The sequence below is a fragment of the Amia ocellicauda genome, chromosome 17 (assembly GCF_036373705.1).
Source record: "Amia ocellicauda isolate fAmiCal2 chromosome 17, fAmiCal2.hap1, whole genome shotgun sequence".
Taxonomy (NCBI): domain Eukaryota; kingdom Metazoa; phylum Chordata; class Actinopteri; order Amiiformes; family Amiidae; genus Amia; species Amia ocellicauda.
Window position 1 is genome coordinate 6,874,836 of NC_089866.1, and position 23,046 is coordinate 6,897,881.

The 23,046-nt window shown below is 41.2% G+C and overlaps 3 protein-coding genes across 3 annotated transcripts; 1 reads left to right on the top strand and 2 right to left on the bottom strand.

The window, feature by feature from the left end:
* Positions 1 to 451: 451 nt before the first annotated feature.
* On the bottom strand, positions 452 to 5,240 carry ptx4 (pentraxin 4, long). The gene is made up of 3 exons (XM_066689844.1): positions 4,986 to 5,240; positions 3,575 to 4,589; positions 452 to 1,668 (listed from the first exon to the last, which is right to left on the bottom strand). Exons 1-3 carry the CDS (start codon positions 5,121 to 5,123, stop codon positions 1,028 to 1,030), a joined length of 1,794 nt encoding a protein of 597 aa, XP_066545941.1. The 5' UTR covers positions 5,124 to 5,240; the 3' UTR covers positions 452 to 1,027.
* Positions 5,241 to 12,991: 7,751 nt separating this feature from the next.
* eci1 (enoyl-CoA delta isomerase 1) lies at positions 12,992 to 18,507 on the top strand. Its single transcript, XM_066689494.1, has 7 exons — positions 12,992 to 13,148; positions 13,683 to 13,823; positions 15,905 to 16,032; positions 16,142 to 16,288; positions 16,378 to 16,499; positions 16,741 to 16,919; positions 18,127 to 18,507. Exons 1-7 carry the CDS (start codon positions 13,082 to 13,084, stop codon positions 18,291 to 18,293), a joined length of 951 nt encoding a protein of 316 aa, XP_066545591.1. The 5' UTR covers positions 12,992 to 13,081; the 3' UTR covers positions 18,294 to 18,507.
* Positions 18,508 to 18,599: 92 nt separating this feature from the next.
* Positions 18,600 to 22,845, bottom strand: dnase1 (deoxyribonuclease I). The gene is made up of 9 exons (XM_066689495.1): positions 22,810 to 22,845; positions 21,897 to 22,044; positions 21,329 to 21,417; positions 20,856 to 20,939; positions 20,409 to 20,524; positions 20,034 to 20,146; positions 19,636 to 19,790; positions 19,253 to 19,349; positions 18,600 to 19,106 (listed from the first exon to the last, which is right to left on the bottom strand). Exons 2-9 carry the CDS (start codon positions 22,041 to 22,043, stop codon positions 19,053 to 19,055), a joined length of 855 nt encoding a protein of 284 aa, XP_066545592.1. The 5' UTR covers position 22,044; positions 22,810 to 22,845; the 3' UTR covers positions 18,600 to 19,052.
* Between the last annotated feature and the right edge of the window lie 201 nt (positions 22,846 to 23,046).

Consider the following 23,046-nt stretch of genomic DNA (forward strand, 5'->3'; position numbering starts at 1 on the left):
GACTGTCTCTGCGGATTGTCCTGCACACATCCACACACACAGCTGTTCATAAAATATTAAGAATACCGGCTGCTACGATCCGATTATTATCCTTCAGTTTATTTGAACTAGTCAGGCGCTGCACCGGTCCTGCGAAATCACAGTTTTTAATGCACTCGGATATTAACTGTAAACCGTCATTGTTTCTGTACGTGGATTTCACTCCATGCTGCTAATAAAAGTGCAATTTCTTCATGATCGCACACGGCACTTGAGATGATATCCTCCGACACAATGTCTCTGCTGTCCTCCTGTGTCTCAGTCAAACACACTCCCTCTGATAGTGACTCGTTTCCTCAGTGGACGGACGCTTACGGACACCTCCAGCACAAGGTAACCGGCACAAAACACGGACGCGTCCGCCAGTGGAAATGGAGCAAAATATTACTTGAATAACAAAACTGAAAACGTCTGTATCTATCTCTTTTAATAACAAACTTTCACAGGTATGATGTAAAAAAAGACAGATATATAATGTATATGCAAGGTTTTATGGTACAAAATCGAGAGTACTGTCAAAACAATGTATATCTTCAGTCCCCCCCAATTACCAGCCAGTAATGGTATACAATCAAACACACCATCAACCATAACAAATATTTCTTCCTTTCAACACCCATACAGATCAATTTGATATATACATAATGCAAGCTGAGTTATTTAATAGTTACACAAAAACTTCACTGTTGAGTCTTTGTGACAATGCAAACCCACCAGAATTTTTCTCTCAAACAACAAAAAGCCTGCTTCTCATCCTGTGAGTAAAGGTGGTCTTGTGATGCATGTGAGCCATTAAATATAAACCTAAACCAAATTATTTTCTTTCTTGCAGAAATTGGGAGAATTGCGTTTCTTTAAAACCAAGTCTGTGGAGTACACATTCTTTATCAGTATCTCAGCATTGCTCATTGCTGGTAATTGCATTTTCTAGAGTTTAAGGCAGAAACAGCAACCATACCATATGTTGTTTGCGGTGCAGTATAGATAATCACAAGCAGTGCTCAAGGCAGTCACAGTCCACTTGCTGTACGGCCCCATGAACGGCAGCGATGTCATCCATGGTCAAGATAGTCCCCCTGGGCAGACCCTTGCCCATGGCAATCCCTGACACCTCACCGGGTGCCAGAGCCCGATTCCATACGGCGAACCCCGCCACTTGGCCCACAAAGGCCTCTGCAACATCGAACCCCCCCCCTAGGGAGTCCTGCTCCTGCCCCATGATGAAAGACCCCCCAGATGGAACCTCATAACCCTTCTGGAACTTGGATCCGGTGGAGGTGAGACGGCGGTCCGTGTAGTGCCAGAACTTGCCCTCGATGGAGGACCAGATGATGCACAAGTGGTGCCATTTGCCGTCCAGCAGGGTCTTGACAGGTAGCTGGCGGTAGGCCGGGTCCCCGATAACAAAGTCCACGCTGCCCTGCTCACTGGAGTTCCTGCCGTACAGGACCAGCTTGTTGTCGTTCTCCTCCGTGGCGTAGGACAGTAGGGTGCCCATATAAGGAACATCGACCTGCAGCCAAGAGCAAATGGACAGCTCGTGGATTCTCGCAAGAAACCCCTTCCTGAAGGTGACATAGTTCTGGGTGGAGGGACCCGGGAAGATCAACATGGATTTCACGTTGCATACTGCAAAAAGGGATTGAAATTCAAATTAGCACAACAGGGAATACAAGGCACAGAGAGTTGTCACAATCTGTAATAAACTCCCCAGTGATGTGGTTGAAACTGACAGTACTCTTATCCTAATCACTTAGTTATTGATGGATGTCAAACAAGCATGATGGATCGAATGGCCTCCTCTCGTTTGTAAACTTTCCTATGTTCTTATGTTCTTAAGGCATTCCTTCTACACTGCACGTGTTAATTCCAGTTCAATCAGGATGATGAGCACTAATGTGTAGTTTGGTCTCAGGTGTGGTTGAGTCCCACGAAAAAATGTTAGAGTCCAACTTCTATTTGTGGTGAACTGAATCCCATGCCAAGCCCTCCTCTGCCTCTTACTAAATTTACCCTCAGACCACTGATTTTGCCTCCCAGACACCTGTTGTGATGGATTAGTTGATCAATAGCACATGTCACAGCTGCTGTGGAAATGTTTCTGTGTAAATAAAACACACCAATTAGTGCAAACTGCTTGTACCCTCTGCTGAACTGATCTTTCTTTTTCATTGTGCAGATATCCATCTCTATTAAAGGATAGCACATAGTCTCAATCAACAATACTATGTAGTACTCACAAAAACAACAAAACAAAATGTCTCTCTTGAGGAAATGACTGACAGTGAGCATCAAGGTCCTGTAAAGTTAGTATGCCCAATATGCGAGGGGTAATGACCCCTGTTTCAGTGCCCCCTTCATCTGGAGTGCTGTGGCTAATTCAGGCCACCTGTCAACACCCTTGTTAAAGCTTTGGTGTACCTCTTCCGGATTGTAAAATAAGTACAAATTGCTCTGTACAAAGCGCCAGATAATATTTTGAAGGCTTTTGCGTTTTTCTGAACAGGCACCAACAGCAAGCCAGAAACATTTATAACTCTGAATTATAAAAAATGGTTTGTTTGAAATTACCAAAGTGTCCCAGACCAGCATTCCCTGTTGAAAAAAACAAATGTATTCTTCAGTACTTACATCAGTTTGTCAATGTCTTAAGGCACACTGTCTTGCTATGGGGAGATTCTGGTCACAATCAAAATCCACTTCATAGTCTATGTGGAGTGCATAACTGTGGCTACTTAGAGATTCTTGTTTCATGTCTCATGGACCTTGCTAGGTGCTTTCATCAGCTATAAACTTATTTAATCGCCTTTCCTTACTAGGAATGTTCAGAGTTTTCTTTCTCCGTTTTAATCATTTTTACAGGTGCAACATGTACAGAAGAGAGGTGAGCTGTCTGTTTTGGTTATTTTTCCATTAAGACTCTATTACTTTCCCAGATTGTCCTTTGGGTCTTACGAAACATTTCAGAGAGTATTTCTCAGAAGCAACTCCATCAACAATGTGCTTTAGTTTAGCGTTTGCTACTTTAAAAAATTAAACATGCTTGGAAATAATGATCTCACCCTACCAAAAGGTGGAATGCTGTTAGAATATTTACATTGTGTATACATTTTAATAAAGGTTTCGGGCAGTCTAATGATTCAGTCATATCTGAAACTATCAATAGTTCTCTTCCTGCAAATCAAGGAAAACTACTACCTCTGGAACTGCTGAATGTTATAAAGTATATATGGTGAACAGTTTTCAATATTTATCAGCCCTTGTTGATCATTTTAGACATATGGGTGCACAACTATTATCATGTTATCTAGTGTATGAGAAAATATTCCTGGCTTAATTTGTGTAGTTAATTTAAATTCACATGTCCTTCTACATCAAACACCAGTTAAAAATATAGAACATTACAAAACACAAATTATATCCTTTTATGCAGCAGAGCCATAAAAAGGAAGTACCAAATGATTCACACAACTATATATATATATATATATTTTGCATTACTATCACTTGTTTTGGTCAGTGCAGTTTTACATACTTGTGCCTGGCTTCTTGGGCACTTGCTGTTGTCGAGGGATCTTGTGCCTCAGAGGGAGTTCAGGCAGGTCCTGCATTTGCTGGACCTCTGATTCTTCAAGGGGCTGGGGATCTGGCTCAAACTGTGGCTCTGACTTGAGCTGGGGCTGTAGCTGAGGCACTGCTTGTGGCTGGGGCTGTAGCTGAGGCACTGCTTGTGGCTGGGGCTGTAGCTCTAGCTGAGGCACTTCTTGTGGCTGGGGCTGTAGCTGAGGCACTGCTTGTGGCTGGGGCTGTAGCTGAGGCACTTCTTGTGGCTGGGACTGTAGCTGAGGCACTGCTTGTGGCTGGGGGTGAGGCAGTAATGGTTGCAGTGGTGCCAGGGGCTGCGTTGGTCTGGGAAGCTGCAGCCTGTCTCGCACCTTCTTGTTCTTGGAGTGCTTCGGCTGGAGCTTGGTGCTGGTCTGGGGGCTCCTCTGCTCTTGCTCCCTCGTTGGATCCTGCTGTCTGGGAGTTGGATCTTGGGGTGTCTGGTTAAGGGAATGGTGAGCTGATCTACTGGTTAGAGCATCGTTTTGCAGTGCATTTCTAACCTGTGCCTCAAACTGGACCATCTTTCCTTCCTGGCTTTTGATACCATCCTGGAGATCTTTCAGACTGCCCTGTACCATGTCTCTGTCGGCAACGAGAGAGCTGATCTGGTTTCTCTGCTCTTGGAGCTGCTGGGTCAGGTTGGCCAGCAGCGACCTCTGCTCCTTATTCTCCCTCAAAGCCTGCTTGTCTTTCACATTCAAGGTCTCCTCCAACGCCGTCACCTTCAAGTCCAGCTTTTTGGATTTCTTCTGCAACTTCTTGGTCCAGAACTTCAAGCTGTTGAGGTCATTGGATGCCGTGGTGTGGAATTCGTTAAGGACAGTAGAGATATTCTGGAACTGGTCGGTTAAAACCTGGAAACGGGCGTCGATGTTGTAGGAAATGTTGTAGTTCTCCGCAATCCCCTGAAGACGCATTAGGGTCACCTCCTGGAAGCGTCGGAACTGGAAAAAAGTTAAAACAGGTAACAAATGTTCACTTGGTTCATTTATCTAAAATAGAGACTAAAAAAAAAACCGACACGTTCCCTCTTTAAGGATCCTTTCAACTTTTACATAATTTAATCTTTTAAAGGATCTTAAAATCCCTTCAAAGTGCTCACTGAAAGAAACTGAACCATGCCCTGAGCATGTTCCTTTGGACTTTTAGTACAGTAAGAATTTCTTTCAGCTCTTATTTTCTCTACTATTGCATTTTTTAAATAAACTTTATTGTTTTAAACCAAGTATCCTGAATATAAAAACATTTCAAGTACAAAAACCTTGGAAGTGCAGCTGCAAAGTAAGGTCAGCTACGCAATGCACAGATAGCAGCCACAAAGTTCTCATAAACTCCCTCACCTGCTCATCCAGTCTCCTCAGTCTTTCAAAAAACGGTTTCCTTTGCTCAGTCTGTGCAGAAACCTGTACCAACACAGGCTGTGTGTGGAGGTAGATGAAGACAAACAGGAGGTATGTTACTGCTCTGCAGCTGGTCATGTTTGAAAGAGGTCTGGGTTGCTCTTCTCGGGGCTGGTAGTCACTCTTACAGAAGCTGTCTGAGCCTGAACTATGTCCTTATATTTGGAAGTGCTCTGGTTACTCTGATTAATAGCCCTGCCTGCAACCCTCTCCAAAGGGGTCCGTGCTCCTCTCAGGATCCAGAGCGGAAATCCAGGAGGCTGTCCCTCAGCCAGATGAGTTCTGCAGACCTCCCCAAATTGGCATCTAGTACACACAAACCAAGGATAGGATATTTTCCATTCAAACAAACTATCTCTGTACTCAGATTTGAAAGTTGCTGGGGGTATTCACTTAGCAATTGAGGACAGTTGTGAGCTTTAAAATAAAGCAAACATTCAATTTAAATCAAATGTATACACACACACACACACACACACACACACACATACACATATATATATATATACTGTATATAACATGTTTTATAGGTTACACACCATGTCACTTTGCAAAATTGTTTGTTTGTTGTGTCTTGCATTTTTTAAGCTGACAGAATGAGAATAGTTTGTTTAGTCTTTTTTTATTTTTACTTAGCCTTGACAATTGTACAATAATCAGAGGAATGGCCTCAAGAGCAATGTACTTTTGAAATGAATGACCTGTGGAGAAAAACATAATGTGTCCACCTCCCCCACACAGTCAAATTAAATTGGTTTTGTAGCAGGGGGTGTGGGGGTGAAAAACTGCAATGGTATTTTGATTTTCCCAGTTGGGCCCCGGTTTAAAACTGAGTCAGAGGTCACACTGAGTGGCATTCATCCACTCTGTTGACAGGCTGAAGGAAGACCATTGGTACATGCCGAAAGATCCTTATTTAATGTGTTTGTCCTGATAGGTGTTTTTAATTGTTTTAGTTTGTTTAATGTTATACAAAAATAAACAGATGGCATGAAGTTTTCCCTTTTTAATTTTAATTTTGTGTACGATGGATAACCTTCACATATCTGATGAAGTTAAAACACTTGGAATTACAACGACAATAGATTTCATTTCAACATCCTTCAGCGTAGGTGCTGAGTGCAAACAGTATAATAGAATAGAATGTAAATACAGTTTAGAAGCTTAAATGGCTTTAAAAAAAGTGCTGCTCTCAGTTGTTTACTGTATTTGCATTATATCAGTAGTAGTTTTCAGACTAATTCTAGCATGTGTTATTCAAGATGCTGAATGCAATTTTAAACTTGTCCATATGATGTCGACAGAGGTCTAACTTAAGGAATGGCACTAAGGGGCTCAAATGAAGAGCTGCCATTTTGATTGCTGTACACCAATCACAATTGCAGTGACACAGTGCCTATGATATTGGGTCATGGCAGCCATGCTTGTTAGTACTCTGTACTAGTGTCATGCATGGCAGTTTGTTGCACAGTGGTCATTACAGCACTATGATGAATTTAGAATGAGTTTTATGCAGAGCTCAGTGGTCAAGGATATTTAGACGTCTGAAGTAAACCCATGATGCTCTTTCAGAATCTGAAGTCAGACTGGAGATGTGAGCCTTCCTTCTAGGTGAAATTATGATATTTCTGACTCTGAATATGAGTTTGACCAAGATAGAGAGGTCAAAGGTAAAAAAGATGGACCTTTTTAGGTGGCACATATATGACTTCCTATGTTTTCTATATTGACCAAAGGCCTATGTCCTCTCTGTTAGGCGTTATAGAGCTAAAATCACTCAAGATGAGCATTTTACCTCAGAAGAAGGGTCAGTGGTCAATCCCAAGTACATTTTTAGCTTGCCCACTTATGGTTTGCAATACATGTCCAATACTAATAGTGACTGTATCTCTACCCTGTAAGCAGTTAAAATGCACCGAAATACATATTTGAGCTGTACACCCTTAAGGAAAGAACAGAGTTTAGAACAAAGCAGTATAAATACACAGAGTTGATGAGCAGTGGAAGGATGTGCAGTTACTGTAATTAGTCCAAGGGATAGGAAATGATTCAATAATCAGGTGCGAAAACACAGAAAACCAAGAAAGAATAAGGTGAAAGCTGGAACAGGGTGACATCTAGCGGACAGTTGAAGACATTCAGCATGTAGATGTTACAATAAGCTATGATACATTTTGAGATGTTTATAATTAGAGGTAAAAGGTCAAGGATATTTAGGTATCCCAAAAAAGTCCGCTTTGCCCTTGTCAGACCAGTATGAAATAAAATATTGGTGGATTCGGGCAGCTAGGATTGCATTGATGTAAATGATCACACACTGTTAATGACATTTCACAGAAACTACATGCACATACACACACATACACATTGCATCCTGTATGTGCAGATCTGTATTGTCTTGTTATAGTTGGCTAGAGACTTAGGACATACATACACACATCTCTGCGTATGTGAATTTCTCCTGCATATCCGTTCTTATATGTTACTACATATTTGAATTAAGTACATACACCGATGAGCCACAACATTATGACCATCTGCCTAATATTGTGTGGGTCCCCGTTTTGCCGCAAAAACAGCCCTGACCCGTCGAGGCATGGACTCCACTAGACCTCTGAAGGTGTGCTGTGGTATCTGGCACCAAGACGTTAGCAGCAGATCCTTTAAGTCCTGTAAGTTGCGAGGTGGGACCTCCATGGATTGGACTTGTTTGTCCAGCACATCCCACAGATGCTCGATTGGATTGAGATCTGGGGAATTTGGAGGCCAAGTCAACACCTAACCCTAGGGTTACAACTCGTGATTCATCAGACCAGGCCTCCTTCCTCCATTGCTCCGTGGTCCAGTTCTGATGCTCACGTGCCCATTGTAGGCGCTTTCGGCAGTGGACAGGGGTCAGCATGGGCACCCTGACTGGTTAGCGGCTACGCAGCCCCATACGCAAGAAACTGCGATGCACTGTGTGTTCTGACACCTTTCTATCAGAACCAGCATTCACTTTTTCAGCAATTTGAGCAACAGTAGCTCGTCTGTTGGATCGGACCACAAGGGCCAGCCTTCGCTCCCCATGTGCATCAATGAGCCTTGGCCGCCCATGACCCTGTTCCCGGTTCACTGCTTTTCCTTTCTTGGACCACTTTTGATAGGTACTGACCACTGCAGACCGGGAACACCCCACAAGAGCTGTAGTTTTGGAGATGCTCTTACCCAGTCGTCTAGCCATCACAATTTGGCCCTTGTCAAAGTCGCTCAGATCCTTACGCTTGCCCATTTTTCCTGCTTCTAACACATCAACTTTGAGGACAAAATGTTCACTTGCTGCCTAATATATCCCACCCACTGACAGGTGCCATGATAACGAGATTATCAGTGTTATTCACTTCACCTGTCAGTGGTCATAATGTTATGGCTGATCGGTGTATATATAGAAATGCAATTTAGACAATGGTACAAATGTAAATATATCTGTGTAACACAATCATATATTTAACATGTATGTGTAAAGATTGAATACTGGTTTCTGCCTTATTCTGCCATATTTTGTCAGTGTGGTCATAGTGCACACATTATTTGGAGAGACGAGTGCGCAGGTACAGTGACCCTGCTAACACAAAATGTTACAAAATACATGCAGCTTCCTGAGGGGTGAATTCCCTTGCTTGACTTGCTTAATTGATTAATAACTCAGATGTGTTCCCAGTATTTAGAATTTGGTGATTTAGGGTGACCTGTAAGATCAAGTAGATTTGGGGCTCTCTAGGACCAGGGTTGAACACCCCCTGACCCACCCACCCAGAGCTTAATTGTGGGCTTTGAGCAAATGTCTGGGTGGTGATTGATGTGCCTCTTCAGAGTTTCATCTTTTTCTCACACTGTAGGTGCAGCGCTCATCTCCCCACATTGGGAGAACAGAATTAGTGCTGCTTTAAATGAAATGTTTACCATAAATATGGACCCTTTGTTCTATGTATATCCTCATTGATGGATACATATCTCTATAGTGTATCTGTTCCCTCCTCTCAGGTTGGAAATACAAATCTCTTCCCAGGGGCCACGGTTTTAATTAAGGGCCACCATGGAGCCTCCTTCAAAGATACATATTCATTTCATGTTTGTTGTTTCTTCCCATGTGTTTCTGCTCCTGTACAGCATATTCTCATTAGTTCTGTGTGTAGGAGGATTAATGGCAGCTGCAAGAATGCCTACATTTTGTTCTTCCATTAAATTTCTAAATACTAATAAAAGGGGCTTCCAGTATTTTTAAAGTGTGTTTATTCTCTCCATTACTACACTCCTGAGTCACAGTGGACGGATATAGTGGCCGGGGACACTACTTAAATAGAAAGGATTTCTACTCTGTGTTCCTTCAGGGGATTGTTGATGAGAGGGGCAGATTCTGAGCCATCTATGTTGGAGCAACGGATAAGGTCCATGATAAGGTAATGAAAAAATCCAAGTCTTCAACACCTGGGAAGACAAGATGGGAGGCTTCAAGCTGCTTGTTGACAGTGCCATCACCACTCCAAAACCTGACAATGGTGCCCTCACCATGCAGGAGCAGCTCCAAAACTCCAGAATAAGCTGTGGTCAAGTGGTAATCAAACAAGGATTGGGAAGAATGAAATGCAAGTGCAGGAGGGTGACATCTACAGAATACTAGACTTGATGTGGTGGGTATGATTGTCATTGCTGCATGTAGGATAGTGTGTCCAGGTGCCCTGTCACAATACACTACATGGTCAAAAGTCTGACTCCAAATGCTGCTTCATTAATTCTATTAGAAAGAGGGTTTGCTCCCCGGTGAAACCATCATTTGCTGGCTGTGCTGCACTGCCTGAGTTGATGGCACTAGTGGAAGGCTCTCCCTCCATACTCTAAGCTTCCTGTGTTTTCCTCGCTGCTGTTCTCTATCCGTAATTCAAGAATTGAACATGTGATCAACTCCATAAAAACAGCAATTAATAAGATGTCAGATGTGTACAGTAAAGTGTTTTGCATTGACATATTATAAAGGAGTTTTGCACAGATTAAGAAATATTTTGAGGTAAACATCACTTAATATTCTTAATATAACCTTGCCCCTTTGCTATATTTCATATTAAGACATGAATATTTCCAGTAGTTTTTTGTTTGTTTGTTTGACATAGAACCTTTTAAATTCTACCAACACATAATGATCTGTTATATTTCCATGCCAATTAACAACAGTGGAGCAGAAATAATAATGACTACTCAGAAAATCATGGCCAGACTCACTCTTGTAAATTCACCTGAAAATAAATCTACACCCTGACCATAAGGGCTTCATCGAGGTATTAGGTGCATGGATCTCCTGCTGCCTGGTACAGGGGAGCAGTAAGAGCTTGCAACCTCATCCAAAAACAGATTTGTATCCCTATCTGTGTAAACTGCAAAAATAAGTGAATAACAAGTAGGCCTATATCACCTATACAGGCTAAATGATACTGCAAACATGAATTGATATCCAGAGTGAATATTGTAGAAACTGTGGAAGAAACTCAGCCTTCAATCAGGTTAATGCATCCATTTATTTACAATAAAAAGTTGATACAAAAAGTCAGAGACACAAAAAGTTAAAGATCTGGTGAGAGGTGAAATATCCTGGCCTGACCCTAATCTTGACCTGTCTCTTTTAATTTTACAAGCAGTAAAATCTTGCAAGATAGAAATTTGACCTTTCCTTCCACAAAACCAATACAGATCGCTATTGTTGAATATTGAAGAGTTATGCATGAACTTGTGCTGCCACTGTGCAGCAGCCATATTAGAAGTCACCCCAAAACTTTTCTTTCTTTCTTTCTTTCTTTCTTTCTTTCTTTCTTTTAATTTCTACCTATACATATAACATAATGAAATGTTAGTGTAATTCATAACAAACAGATAGTCCATTGGCACATGCACAATTGACAATTTTCCTCCTTAAATGAGTTATTCTGGATCTGTTCATACTTGTCAGAAAGCATTGTCTACCACAATGTTTGCAATGCACAGTAGCCTAAACACCACTATTTTAGAAGCATCTAAGCACAACATTGACAAACCTGTAGTGAAAAAAATTAGCCAGTATTACTACATCCAGGAATAACCCTTACTTTTCACGACAATTATCTTAGCCCTCTTTATTTATCCAAGCCCTTTCTTTTTTCTTCTTTTACTTTAAGTTAGTTAAACAAAAAAGGAATAACAGTTTCTTTACCCCTCCCTACCCCCCAATAACCCCACCCGAGCCTCTTCCACCCACCCTCCCCTACTACCCTTCCCTACCCGTCCTAGGCCGTCCGTGGCCGGAAGACAGATGGCCAGACAAACAACCAACAGGATAAACAAACAATGAAATCAACAGGTGGACAGTTAGACAGACAAACAGACAGACGGCCGGTGGCACGTCGACAAATTAAGATATAAACATAAAATTGTGCGCATATAGGAGACCAGTTGGGATGTTTCACTCATGTCCAAGCATAAAAAAAGGAACACAAACACACAAAAATAAATAAATAAAAATAATAATAAATAGATAAAAAATATTTTAACAGACTGTTTGGGGTGGTGTGTGTGTATGTGTGTGCGTGTGTGTGTGTGTGTGCATGAAGCATTAGTTACAATGGTAAATGGAAAAATTTTAGAAATTGTGCCAATTTTCCTGGAAATGGTGATTATGTTTTTTCCTGTTTAATATAATCTGTTAACAGGTTTTGCCCTTGTGTGATGCTAAGTTTGTGCCAGCTTTTCCAGTTCAGGAGTATAGTCTTCTTGGTAATAGTCAACGCTATGAGAACTCGAGTTGGGTTTTGTTCAGGGAGGTTGAGTGTGGTTGGGTCTCCGAGGAGACGTGGATGGAGAGAGCGGGATGCTGCAGCCCAAAAAAGATGATGTTTTTTTTACCACTTCTTGCCAGAAGTGATGAGTCAGTGGATGGAGCCAAAAGGCATGAAAGTAATTGTCAGGGGTGTTCAGCGTACAGTGTGAACAAGTATCAGACTCTATGAAGCCCATTGTAAACATTTTGTGCTGGGTAATGTGTGTTCTGAGAATTACTTTGTATTGGATCAGTTGTGTGAGGGTGTTATTACTCATTGTCAATATATTCTTGCAGATTTGTTTCCAGAAGCTGGTATCAGTGTGGATTGCTAAATCCCAGTCGCCAATTAGAAGGGATATTGATGAGCAATTTTGGGAGATTATATAATTTTGATAATGGTTTCTTAGAGGGGGTTAATTTGTCAATTGTAGATTGTTGTAGGGGTAGTAGATTGTTATTGATTATATTATTTTTTTATTTGATAGCATTTGTTAATTGGAGATATTGGAGATATTGTTCTTTACCAAAACTTTGCTTTATGAGGGATCTCCCAAGAAGCCATTTTTCTGGAATTCGATGAGCAACGTTTGGGAGTATTGATGAGAACTATAAAATTAAAAGCAAAGCAAACAACGCGATACATAGCATTCGATTGTAAAGTGTAATACAACGAAAATCATTGATTAATTCAGTATTTTTGGCCTCCTTAAGTACCATGAACGTTCATATAATGTTTTTCAACTGTTTTTTTCACCTGGGTTAATGACACTGTGGCTAAGTGTCATTAGCCATAACTCAGCCCCTACAATACCACTAACTTTATGGTATTTATGAAGGTTTAAAATATTATATTTCTGTTGTACTTTGCCATACATAGCATGAAAATAATAAGATCCTTCATGACACGACTGGAAGGCGATTCCCACCGCCTGCCTAGGTGGCGCTGCCCATGCAGTGAGTCTGTCTCCGGTTCATCCGTCTCTGTCACACTGCGCTCTTTGTTTGCTGAGAACCTGCGGCTGCTCCTGCGCAGTTCCTCTTGAGCAGCTGCGCAGCTGTGCAGACGTTTAAGCCTGTGGATGCGGGACCTGATGACGTCTTTTCCGCAGAAGTTCATGCAGACGACAACTTGGGCAGGTTTGTCGCAAAGTCTGTGCAGATTGTGCGCAGACTCGGCAGGGTGTCCGTGTCGTGATCGCAGCCTCTGGTCTACATGTTTGCGGCAGGTTATACAGAAATGGCAACTACACTACGACTTGCGGCGAAGTACGCTCTCTCAGGTATGTGGCTTTAAAATTGCGCATTGTCGTTGCGTTTAGAAAATGCACACCCATGCCTGTGTTCATTTGCTTGTTTTTAGGCCTATTTTTTTTTTCTCCAATAATTGCCCTGTTTATGTAAAACTAGAACAAAGGTCATTGCATAGTAAGCAATCTCAAAAGTTTGAAAACTTTCCTTTTGATATGTAGTCCACATATAATCCGTAAATAATCTGAAAATGAGTGTGTTTTAATTTAAAGTAACTTAATTTGAGCTTTGCAATTATTTGCATTGTTTTTGTATGATGATGATGATGGTGATTATTATGGTTATTATGATTGGGTTATTGGGGGAAAAAAAAACACTATAATACAAGATCACTGAAAAACGAGTTATTCTATTGTAAATTCTGCTCTATCCAACTTTGATTCACAAAAGTTTGTCATTTTTCTTATCAGTAAAATCTTGTGTGAAGTTTGATTTATAAATATAAATATCAGAAAGTATTGTGTGCCAACGGTCTTGTACATTGTGTCGTTGTGTTCCTCTCTCAGGGAGACTGGCACAGCTCAGGGGCAGCCTGCCAGGACATGGTCGAAGCGGGGGGCTTCACTCCGCATTGCCCTGCTCCGTGTCTAATCAGAGAAATGCCTCCACCACCTCTAAAATTCATGTGGAGTTGGACAGTAACACAGGTAATGATCACACAAGCCTCAAACTAGCACAATCTGGGAAGTTGCCATATACCTTAAGTTTGCAGTGGCTGAAGGTCATAGTCAGGGGATACAATTAACTTTTTTGGCCACTAGCCACAGTGTCTGGTAGAAGGAAAAAACTTACCAGCCACTTGGTATTTTTACCAGCTAAAGGCAAAAATCACCAGAAATGCATGAGGTGCGTAAATGTGTGGTGAACATGTTAAAATGTGGCATTTATTCAGGTAATTAATCAATCACTATAACAATAGCTAATCTCACACCTGTATAGACTCGACAGGGGTGTATGAGCGAAAAGGATCTGGATAGGAAAAACATGCTCCCACACAGTTTCTACTTGCAAGTGTTATAAGGTCTTTGATCAAAACACTGCATTCTACTGAATTATAACACTTGCAAGTAGAGACAGTGTACAGGAGCATCGTTTTCAAATTAATCAATCACATATGAAATAACATGGCAGCTGATGGGGATCTGTATAAACACACTAACACATGAGAAGGGGTGTTATATGGTGACATTATTGCTCTTCATACTCCTCTTCCTCTTCAGTGCTACTTCCTTCTCTGGGTCTCTGCACATCATTAAAATAATTTAATTGGACTGGCTAGATATTCATAGAGTCACGGTCTGTGGTTGGGTAAAAAATATATAATCTCTAGGAATGATGACAGACAGTGATGTTGTTTCCATTGGTCAATACGATGCACGCCAGCAAAGACGCAATGCAAACAAACGGCACGTTTCTCTTCAGCAGAATCTCCGCTACGCAGCAAAAATCGTTTAAACATAAATTAATATGTTGTAATTGATGAATACGTATCTAACGCAACAACTTTGTTAAATAAATATCTATGTAAAAATACATTATTAGAAGCCGTATGGAATTGGCATAATAACAGCAGACCTGTCAACTCTCGTATTATTGTCCCGACATCAGCACAACTTTTTATTGTCACAATATCAAATTAACTATAAAGGTTGTGACTATTTGTTTTATAAGGGAATATTTTGCAATTACACCTGTAATTGACCTACCAATATGTTTTTCTTTTTAATTTTTTATACATTTTCATTCAATTGCCAGTTTAGCAATGTGAGCTGCAATGAAAATGTTTTAACATTAGTGTCCTTGTGGCAATGTTTTCTAGTCACAACACAGAAATAAATACAAAATGTATAAGACCTATCTAGCTAGCTAATTTATACAATCTATACAAACGATTGACTTTTCCTCTCCAAACCACACTCAGACTGCCGCTCTGCGTTCGGAAACACAACTGTGCATTCGAGTTCCAGTGAATACACAATAAAGAGCAATAGCTGTCTGTGTGTGTGTATTCATGTGTTTGTTGCTCCTCTTTCCTTTTCTGTCAAATTATAATTCTGAAACACTTTGATCCAGGTCATTAAAAACTCAGTAATTATGACTATGAAAAGTAATTAAAAGTCATTATTTTTCCACATCCCCATCTTATTTCTGCTTCATTGCACGCCATGAAATATGTCCTCCTGGACCGAAGACTGGTCAAGATGCCATATATTTAAAAAAAACATGATATTGCGGTTTGCGAAATCAACTAACATACCAACACTACAACGTCAACAAATTAATTCATGTTGAGACATACCGACAAATCCATTCAACTAAAAGTTGAGTTCCCTTACACTTGTTGGCTACCCACCAAAGTGGCTGGTAAAATTTACAGATTTACCCGCCACTGGCTAAATCTATCTGCATTTGGCGGGTGGCGGGTGTTAATTTTATTCCTTGGTCATAGTTCATTTCTACAATGCATCAGGGCTGTAACATTACACCTTTACTATACACTGGGCTTTTGCAGCATCTAAAGTGGAAAACCTGTATTGGACCAGTGATTGGTTCACAATATAAAGGTTAAATAAAGGGGTAGAGGGGTTAATTGACCGATTTACACACAGAACCATCTTCATAAAAGTTGAACAGCATCTTTAGCCTCAGGAAGAAATGGGAAGAAAATGAAAACTAATGTTCTTAACGCATTGCCCCTTCCCTGTCACTGTGTCTGTGTGTGTTCAAGGCATTGCTGTGATGACCATGCAGACCCCCCCCGTGAACAGCATGAGTCTGGACCTCCTGACCGAGTTCTCCATCAGCCTGGAGAAGCTGGAGATGGACCGCAGCTGCCGGGGAGTTGTCCTGACCTCGGTGAGCGAGCGAGGGGTTGTGTGAGGCTGAGGATCGGCTTTAACCTTGGGACTGTGTGAGATTGTGTGTCCTGTGTCTGTTGTTGACGAGCCCCCTGCATGTGCTCTAGTCTCTCCCTAAGATCTTCACGGCGGGGCTGGACCTCACCGATATGTACGAGAAGAGCCCAGAGTACTGCGGCGAGTTCTGGAAAGCGGTGCAGGAGATGTGGCTGAAACTTTACGGCTCCAATATGGTCACCATCGCAGCCGTTAATGTAAGTTCATGGGCTCACTATGTTATGAAGGTTATCTATACTATCTTTTTCCACTTTATTTACTCCCCTCCAATAAATTAACCCCCCAGGGCTCCAGTCCAGCGGGGGGCTGCCTGATGGCCATGTCGTGTGACTACAGGATCATGGCCGACAGCCCCAAGTACACCATCGGCCTGAACGAGACTCAGCTGGGCATTGTTGCCCCCTTCTGGTGAGTCTCGGAACTGTCTCTTGAGTGGTTATTGGGTCCTTTTTTCTCCCTGGTTCCGGAGGACCCCTGTGTCTGCTGGTTTTCATTCCAGCTGAGCTGTGAGAACTGAGCCCTGAACTGAAGAGTCTTATCTCACTGTTGGCAGTTATTTTCAGTTCTTAAACAGGTGGAGGTCACTCGGATTGGTAGGTGATACGTGGGCTGGAATACCTTGCGCCTTAACGAGCATGTTGGTGTCCAGGTTCAAGGAGACCATGGTGAACACGTTGGGCAATAGGACGACTGAGCTGGCTCTGCAGCTGGGTCTCCTGTACAGCGCCCCCGAGGCCCTGAAGATCGGCTTGGTGGACCAGCTTGTCCCAGAGGAGAAGGTCCTAAGCACGGCCACCAGCACCATGGCCAAATGGTTCACCATCCCAGGTCAGAGTCCACTGAGTTCAAAGCTGTCCACATAGCCTGCTACGATCTAACCCATTTCCTTGGCAGTGTAACATTTCCAATCTCTGATAGAACCCCTGGGGATAAATCATTTCTCTTTGGCAAATAAGCATTTATTAACACTAGAAGCGCCGACATTTCGAACTACCTACAAATGCCAAAGCCAGTCATTGTAACCGGTAGCACTTTAACAGCTGTGATATGATAATCGAAGACAAACCATCGTATAAGGCTCAGAAGTTTTATTCATGAACATCAAATCCAACATTTACATAGCACAAATAGAGTGTTTAAATTGAAATATGACCATAAAACATTCATAGTATTGCTATAAATAACATCAAACCACTTTTTTTTCAAAAACAATTCTAAACACGAGCACTGCAGTCAAAGCATAAATAACTATATAGCCTACAATAAGCAAAAAGCTAAAAAAAACGGCATACAATAAGGGAATGAAACGTGTAAGCGTGAATATTGGAATAATGCTCAAAAGCAATATTTTATAGTTCAAAAATAACTATTGTATTTATCAAAACTTAATTGTACACTAAAGTAAACATTTTCATCGTGTAAACTTTGTTTTCAACATACAAAGCTAAAGTGAATACAAGCACCGTATTTCAATAAACTATTGACTATATATTTAGCCTGAATACCTGACAGCTCGACAGTCCACACAGGACACATTTCTGCACTTGCGGGTAATCACTGTATCAACTCAGTCTGACTACAGTTGTAAGAAAACACCTGTAATGCTGTACAATGCGTGTGTTTCTCAAACACATGAAAGACTGTAGACAGGTAGAGATCGCCACTTGAGCATGAGACTTACTGTATTGTAAAGGGCAGGCAGGATTATGCATTATTTGATTTTTTGGTTTTAAATGACCGGTCAAAATAACCCAATTTTGGCTATTCTAGGTAAATGTGTTTATAACTTATTTATTTTCGTGTTTATCCAGCCAAAACGCTGTAGGCATGTTTAATACATATAGTTAGGAAAAGTCACAAACGGGTATGCGCAGTGTATTTAGGAACACAGAGTAATTCAAATTTGAATAACAAAACCGGCTTGGCGCTTCTAGTGTTAAACAAGATTCTGTTGAGTGTTTAGTTTTGAATCGCATCAAAGCCGTGCCAGGGCTGGTTCAGTCTGGTGATGTTCTCTTGTTACCCTGGGTTTCAGACCACGCGCGGCAGATCACCAAGTCCATGATGAGGAAGCCCACCCTCGACAAGCTGCTGTCCCACCGAGAATCTGACGTCAACAATTTTATCAACTTCATCACCAAAGACTCCATTCAGAAATTACTGAAGATGTACATGGAGAGACTAAAACAGAAAAAGAACTGAAGACATGCTGCTGGACCTGACAAATGAAAAAAAGTGCCTGGAAAATAAGTTCTGTTATCTCTTCCCTTCTTTGACTTAGTTTCTGTCTTTTTCATAAGCCATAATATTTTTTTTCATACAGACAGCTGTGGTTTCGTAGGTTGGTTACAGTATGTGTTGCTGTTTTTGCAACTAGTTCATGTTTTTTAACAGATTAATAAACATTTGCACTTTCCTCTTGTGAGTGTGCTCTGTTTTTCTGCTATTACATGATAGAGTAGACTCTGTACTGTTCTCTTGCTTGTTTTTAATGGATTTTAATGTTCATATTGGGGGGTCGGGATGCGGCACTTCATTCGGGCTAAGCAGTCTGAAACCACCACATGGCACATGCTAAAAGTCTCTGATTTCAGCTGTATTGCATCCATTTTGTGCACAAAACATGAAACTGCATCATAGCAATGAACAAACCCTCATTGTGTAAGATATTCTGATACTATTCCAGTATAAACGCATTCACACCAAACTGCAAAGGGACACGTGTAATGGTATGAAATAAAGAGGCACAGCATCTTTCATAACTGGTATATTATGAGGACAATTACTGTACATGTGTAAAATGCTTTGTAAGAGAAATATGTATTGTAATCAGACACTCCTCAATCTGCCAGATTGAAGTCATGGTCTACTAGGTTCATCAATTAAATCCTCACAATGGTTTGTTTTGTTCGTGTGACTGTCGGACTCCATTGGGATCTTTAGTGTGACTGTCCTGGTCTTTTAGGGGCCCGCCAGGCCCACCTCAACTGGGAAGTGGTCACTCACAGCTAAAGCCTGCAGAGAGAGGAGAGATGAGTGCATTTTGATAATGTGCCCGCATTGTTATTGGAATTGCCTTGAGTTTTAATGTCTGCAATATTTTCCTGGCATATTTTGCAGGTTGTGTGTAACACAGAGAATTAGACAAAACACGGTCTTACCATGGGGTACTGCAGATTTAAAGCAACCATGAAGTTATACACTCTAGCGGACCCAGGAATGATGGCTTTCTTCATTTCTATTCCACTGGCAACAATCCTGCACGGGAGAGACAATATAATTTAATCTGGAGAGGTTTAAACTGAATTAGTAATGTCACAAGTTGTTTTTGTCCAATAACATTAATGTATTAATGTAACTGCTGTATAGAACTGGTAAATTCACACCTGCTGGCCTATAAATAAACCTGTGCTGTGGCTTTTAATAACAAGGTGGGGGCATTGTCACCAGCAGCTGGAGTTAACTTACCTGCAAGCCCAAGTGAACGGGGAAATTGACTTGTGCTCAGTGATGCAGGCTAGTGTGTTTGACTAGCTTATCTCACCTGTCGTAAGCGCAGTGTGTATTGCCGACAGTGGTATCCACGCTGTTGGGCAGGAGCCAGGCGTATTGGGAGTCAGTGTGCAACCGAATCTTCTCCCAATCAGAGGGCAGCACATAGTTACAGTCTGCATTGAAGTCTCCCAACAGCAGGATGTTCTGCAGAAGAACCAACTTTCAGGTCAATCAAAGGGAATGGGACTTGCTTTTTATGTATATATTTTAAACTGATGTTCTTGATTTTGCAGAAACTCTGTCTCGGGTGAAGACCTCTGTCATTGGAGATATACTTTCTCTCAAATCAAACAGGGAATAATTGTATCACTCGTTTTCTGTTCTATCAAAAAAACCTAGCTTGGCTGCATGTTAAGGCTCCTGACTCAACACATGGTTTCTGCTCACATCGGTGTTCCAGTGGTTCTGCACATATGCAGCGACGTCGTAGAGAGCGTCGATTTCCACCACAGCGCTGTCAGGGGAGGTGTGCTGGGGTATGAGCACGAACTCTGGAACAGCTGGAAAGAGAGACAAAACAGTGTGTGATTTTGAACAGATAAAAATGAGCACGCTCACGAGTAGTTGTCATTTACCTGTGACACCTTTGCACCCATAATAAAAAACATCTTTGTGCACCAGGCTGTACAAGGCCAAGATAGCAAATACTTGTGTTTGTGTGTGCTCCCTTTTGTGCTTGTTGTTTAATCGCTGATAACTGTCAAAGCTGCTCATTTCACTCTGTCCAGCAAAGGAAGGGAATATTGTTGAAACGTAGTTTACCTGAAAACTTGGATGCAAACTTCACCACAAAGGGTTCTCGGTTGAAGGTGTCCATCCCACAGGACTCACAGCCATCGTCATACTGGAAGCTTTCGACCACAGACACCCGTTCATCTCTGCAATAAACCCAAAAACCCATTGATTCCAGAGCCCATTTTAAAATATACAAGTGTAATGGAAATCACTTCTTCTGTTTTGAAATTAAATATTTTACTGGATGAAGAAGCAGATGAGTCAGCCTTCACATAGAGCTATGCTGTTCCTTTGCCCTTTAAATAAAGTAATTTAGCAAGTAGTCATTGTAGTCACAGTGTCTGCAACATGTAGAACATAGTTTTTCTTCCAAATCTTTTGGATTTATATTGATACTGTATAGCCTTCGATACACACAAATACACACGCACATTTTTGTGTTTATGAGGATAAAATAAATCTGGAAATATTTACCTGTAGATAAACAGGTATCTTTCTTTGTAGGTGCTTCTGCCGAGCGGCTCACTGACTATATGCCGGTATACATAAGGTGAGTCCCTGTGGGAAAGCAGATGGCAGATACAAAATATTATTTGATCCTTGTTCGGCACTACATGACTGTTAACTAAGTCAATTAATTTGTATTTCATCTATAGACAACAGGTTTATATCAGCCATAGCGAGTATGTTAGCCTCATTCGAACAAAAGGTCCTGGGTAAAACTACAGCGTTCACTTTTTGGAAAAGGAGAAACAAACTCCGACTGTAACTACATCAGCTGCCTACAGGCACTCTTCTATAAACACCCTGAAAGATTCATGTGTCATCAGTCTGTCGGTTCACCATTAAAACAGATAAAATCCATCCAGGGTTAATAGAAAGCTAAATCATGGAGCCCTATTGCTCAAACATTTAATATTGTGGTTAGAGAAAGGTGTTCCCCTCACCTGTTCAGGTCCCGCATCAGGCTGGTGGTGGCAGACAGGTCACTGTCTCTCACTTCCTGAATGACCACAATGTCATACCTGTGCACTACCTGACAAACAAAGGGGAGAGAGGCATCACATGCATACAATAATATGTGTAACAAGCTACTCATATTTAAAAAAACAATCTCAAATTAGATTAATAAGCATCAGAAGGTTTAACAGGAATGTGGGGGAGGTGGAAGGTGCAACTGTGTGGATTTTCCTTGATAAGGTCCATCATGGACTGGGTTGCAGACAGGAGAATGTTCTTGCTGTTCTTGGTTTATACTGAGACCCCTTGTCTGCTTTCACTGATATTCTATAAAATATCTTTGATCGCTTCTCTCCCTGCCTGAGCTGCAGAAAGATTTCAGCTTTTTTGTTCTCTGCTGAAATTGTATATGCTGTCTTTTGTACACTTGAGCTGACTCAGATCCAGAACATGGAACTGGCATGATCATTGACTTGTTGCTGGTAGCTCAGCTGTCTGTTATCTATGGTACAACTCCCATGCCTTTGGATTAAGGGTATATATTGCCAGACTTACTTCAACAATTATGTTAACTAAAGTGGCATTGGATGCTTTTTTGTCCCCAAAGACTTTGATATTAAAGGCCCCAATCAACAAGGAACACTTGGCCACTTCGACACATGCCAACACCAGCCCCAGTACAAACAATGCCTTGCACAGCATCCTGTTTCGAGAGGAGAAAAGTTACAATCAGTTACAATCAGCAGCAGACGGTACAGAACAAGTCCTCATAGTGAAACGAGACACATTCTCCTGAGTCTAATTGGGAAAAGAAACACGAGAAGCTAAAGTCGATTTGCTGACAGGAAATTATTTTATGAAGCGATCTGTGGCCCTAGGTAATAGAAGAAATCTAGCATAGTTGCAAATACATTTCAACAGGACCACTGCATTTGTATTAATTTCCATGCACTTAAACATAAGTCATGCATGATTTCAGTCTAAGAAGTGTTGCATTTAATTGCACCTAATTGTATTAATTACAATAAGTGCTTTGCAGTTAACTGCCAACTATATATATATATATATATATATATATATATATATATATATATATATATATATAATGCCTTGCAATAGTAGACTCTCAGTTTTCACATTTTATTGTTTTAAGTTTGCAATCATGACACTTTGAAGTAGGAATGAATGTGTTGTATAATCAACCTACGCCACACATTCAGAAAGAAAAATAAATATATAGGTCATTAATACGAAATATAAAAGTAAAAGCGATTACATAAGATTTCACCTCCTTTGGTGTGGCAAACCCAAAGTAATTCAGGTGCGCAAAATGACCTTAACAAGCCACACAATTTATTGAATGGCCTCTGTCTGTGTCCAGTAATGGTGTTTCTCATGAATAAAAGCACTTGTCTATGAGAGTCAGGTAATTCAGTTTAAGCAAAGATTCCATGAAGACCATTTCTACCTGTTCTTCTGTTCAGTCCTGTGTCTTTACCTGCAGTGACGGGGAGAGAACTGTGCATTTCTGAAACTGAGTTCTTTATATAGGGAGTCAACTCTTCCAGTGATATCCTGTTCCCCATGTCAGGACAAGGAGGACCTAATCCTTCAATGTTGTAGTATTTACAAGGACCGTGTGAACTCATAGCCTGTGTGCTACAGCGGCGACATCAAAGACAGGAACAAAGCCATGTGTGAATAT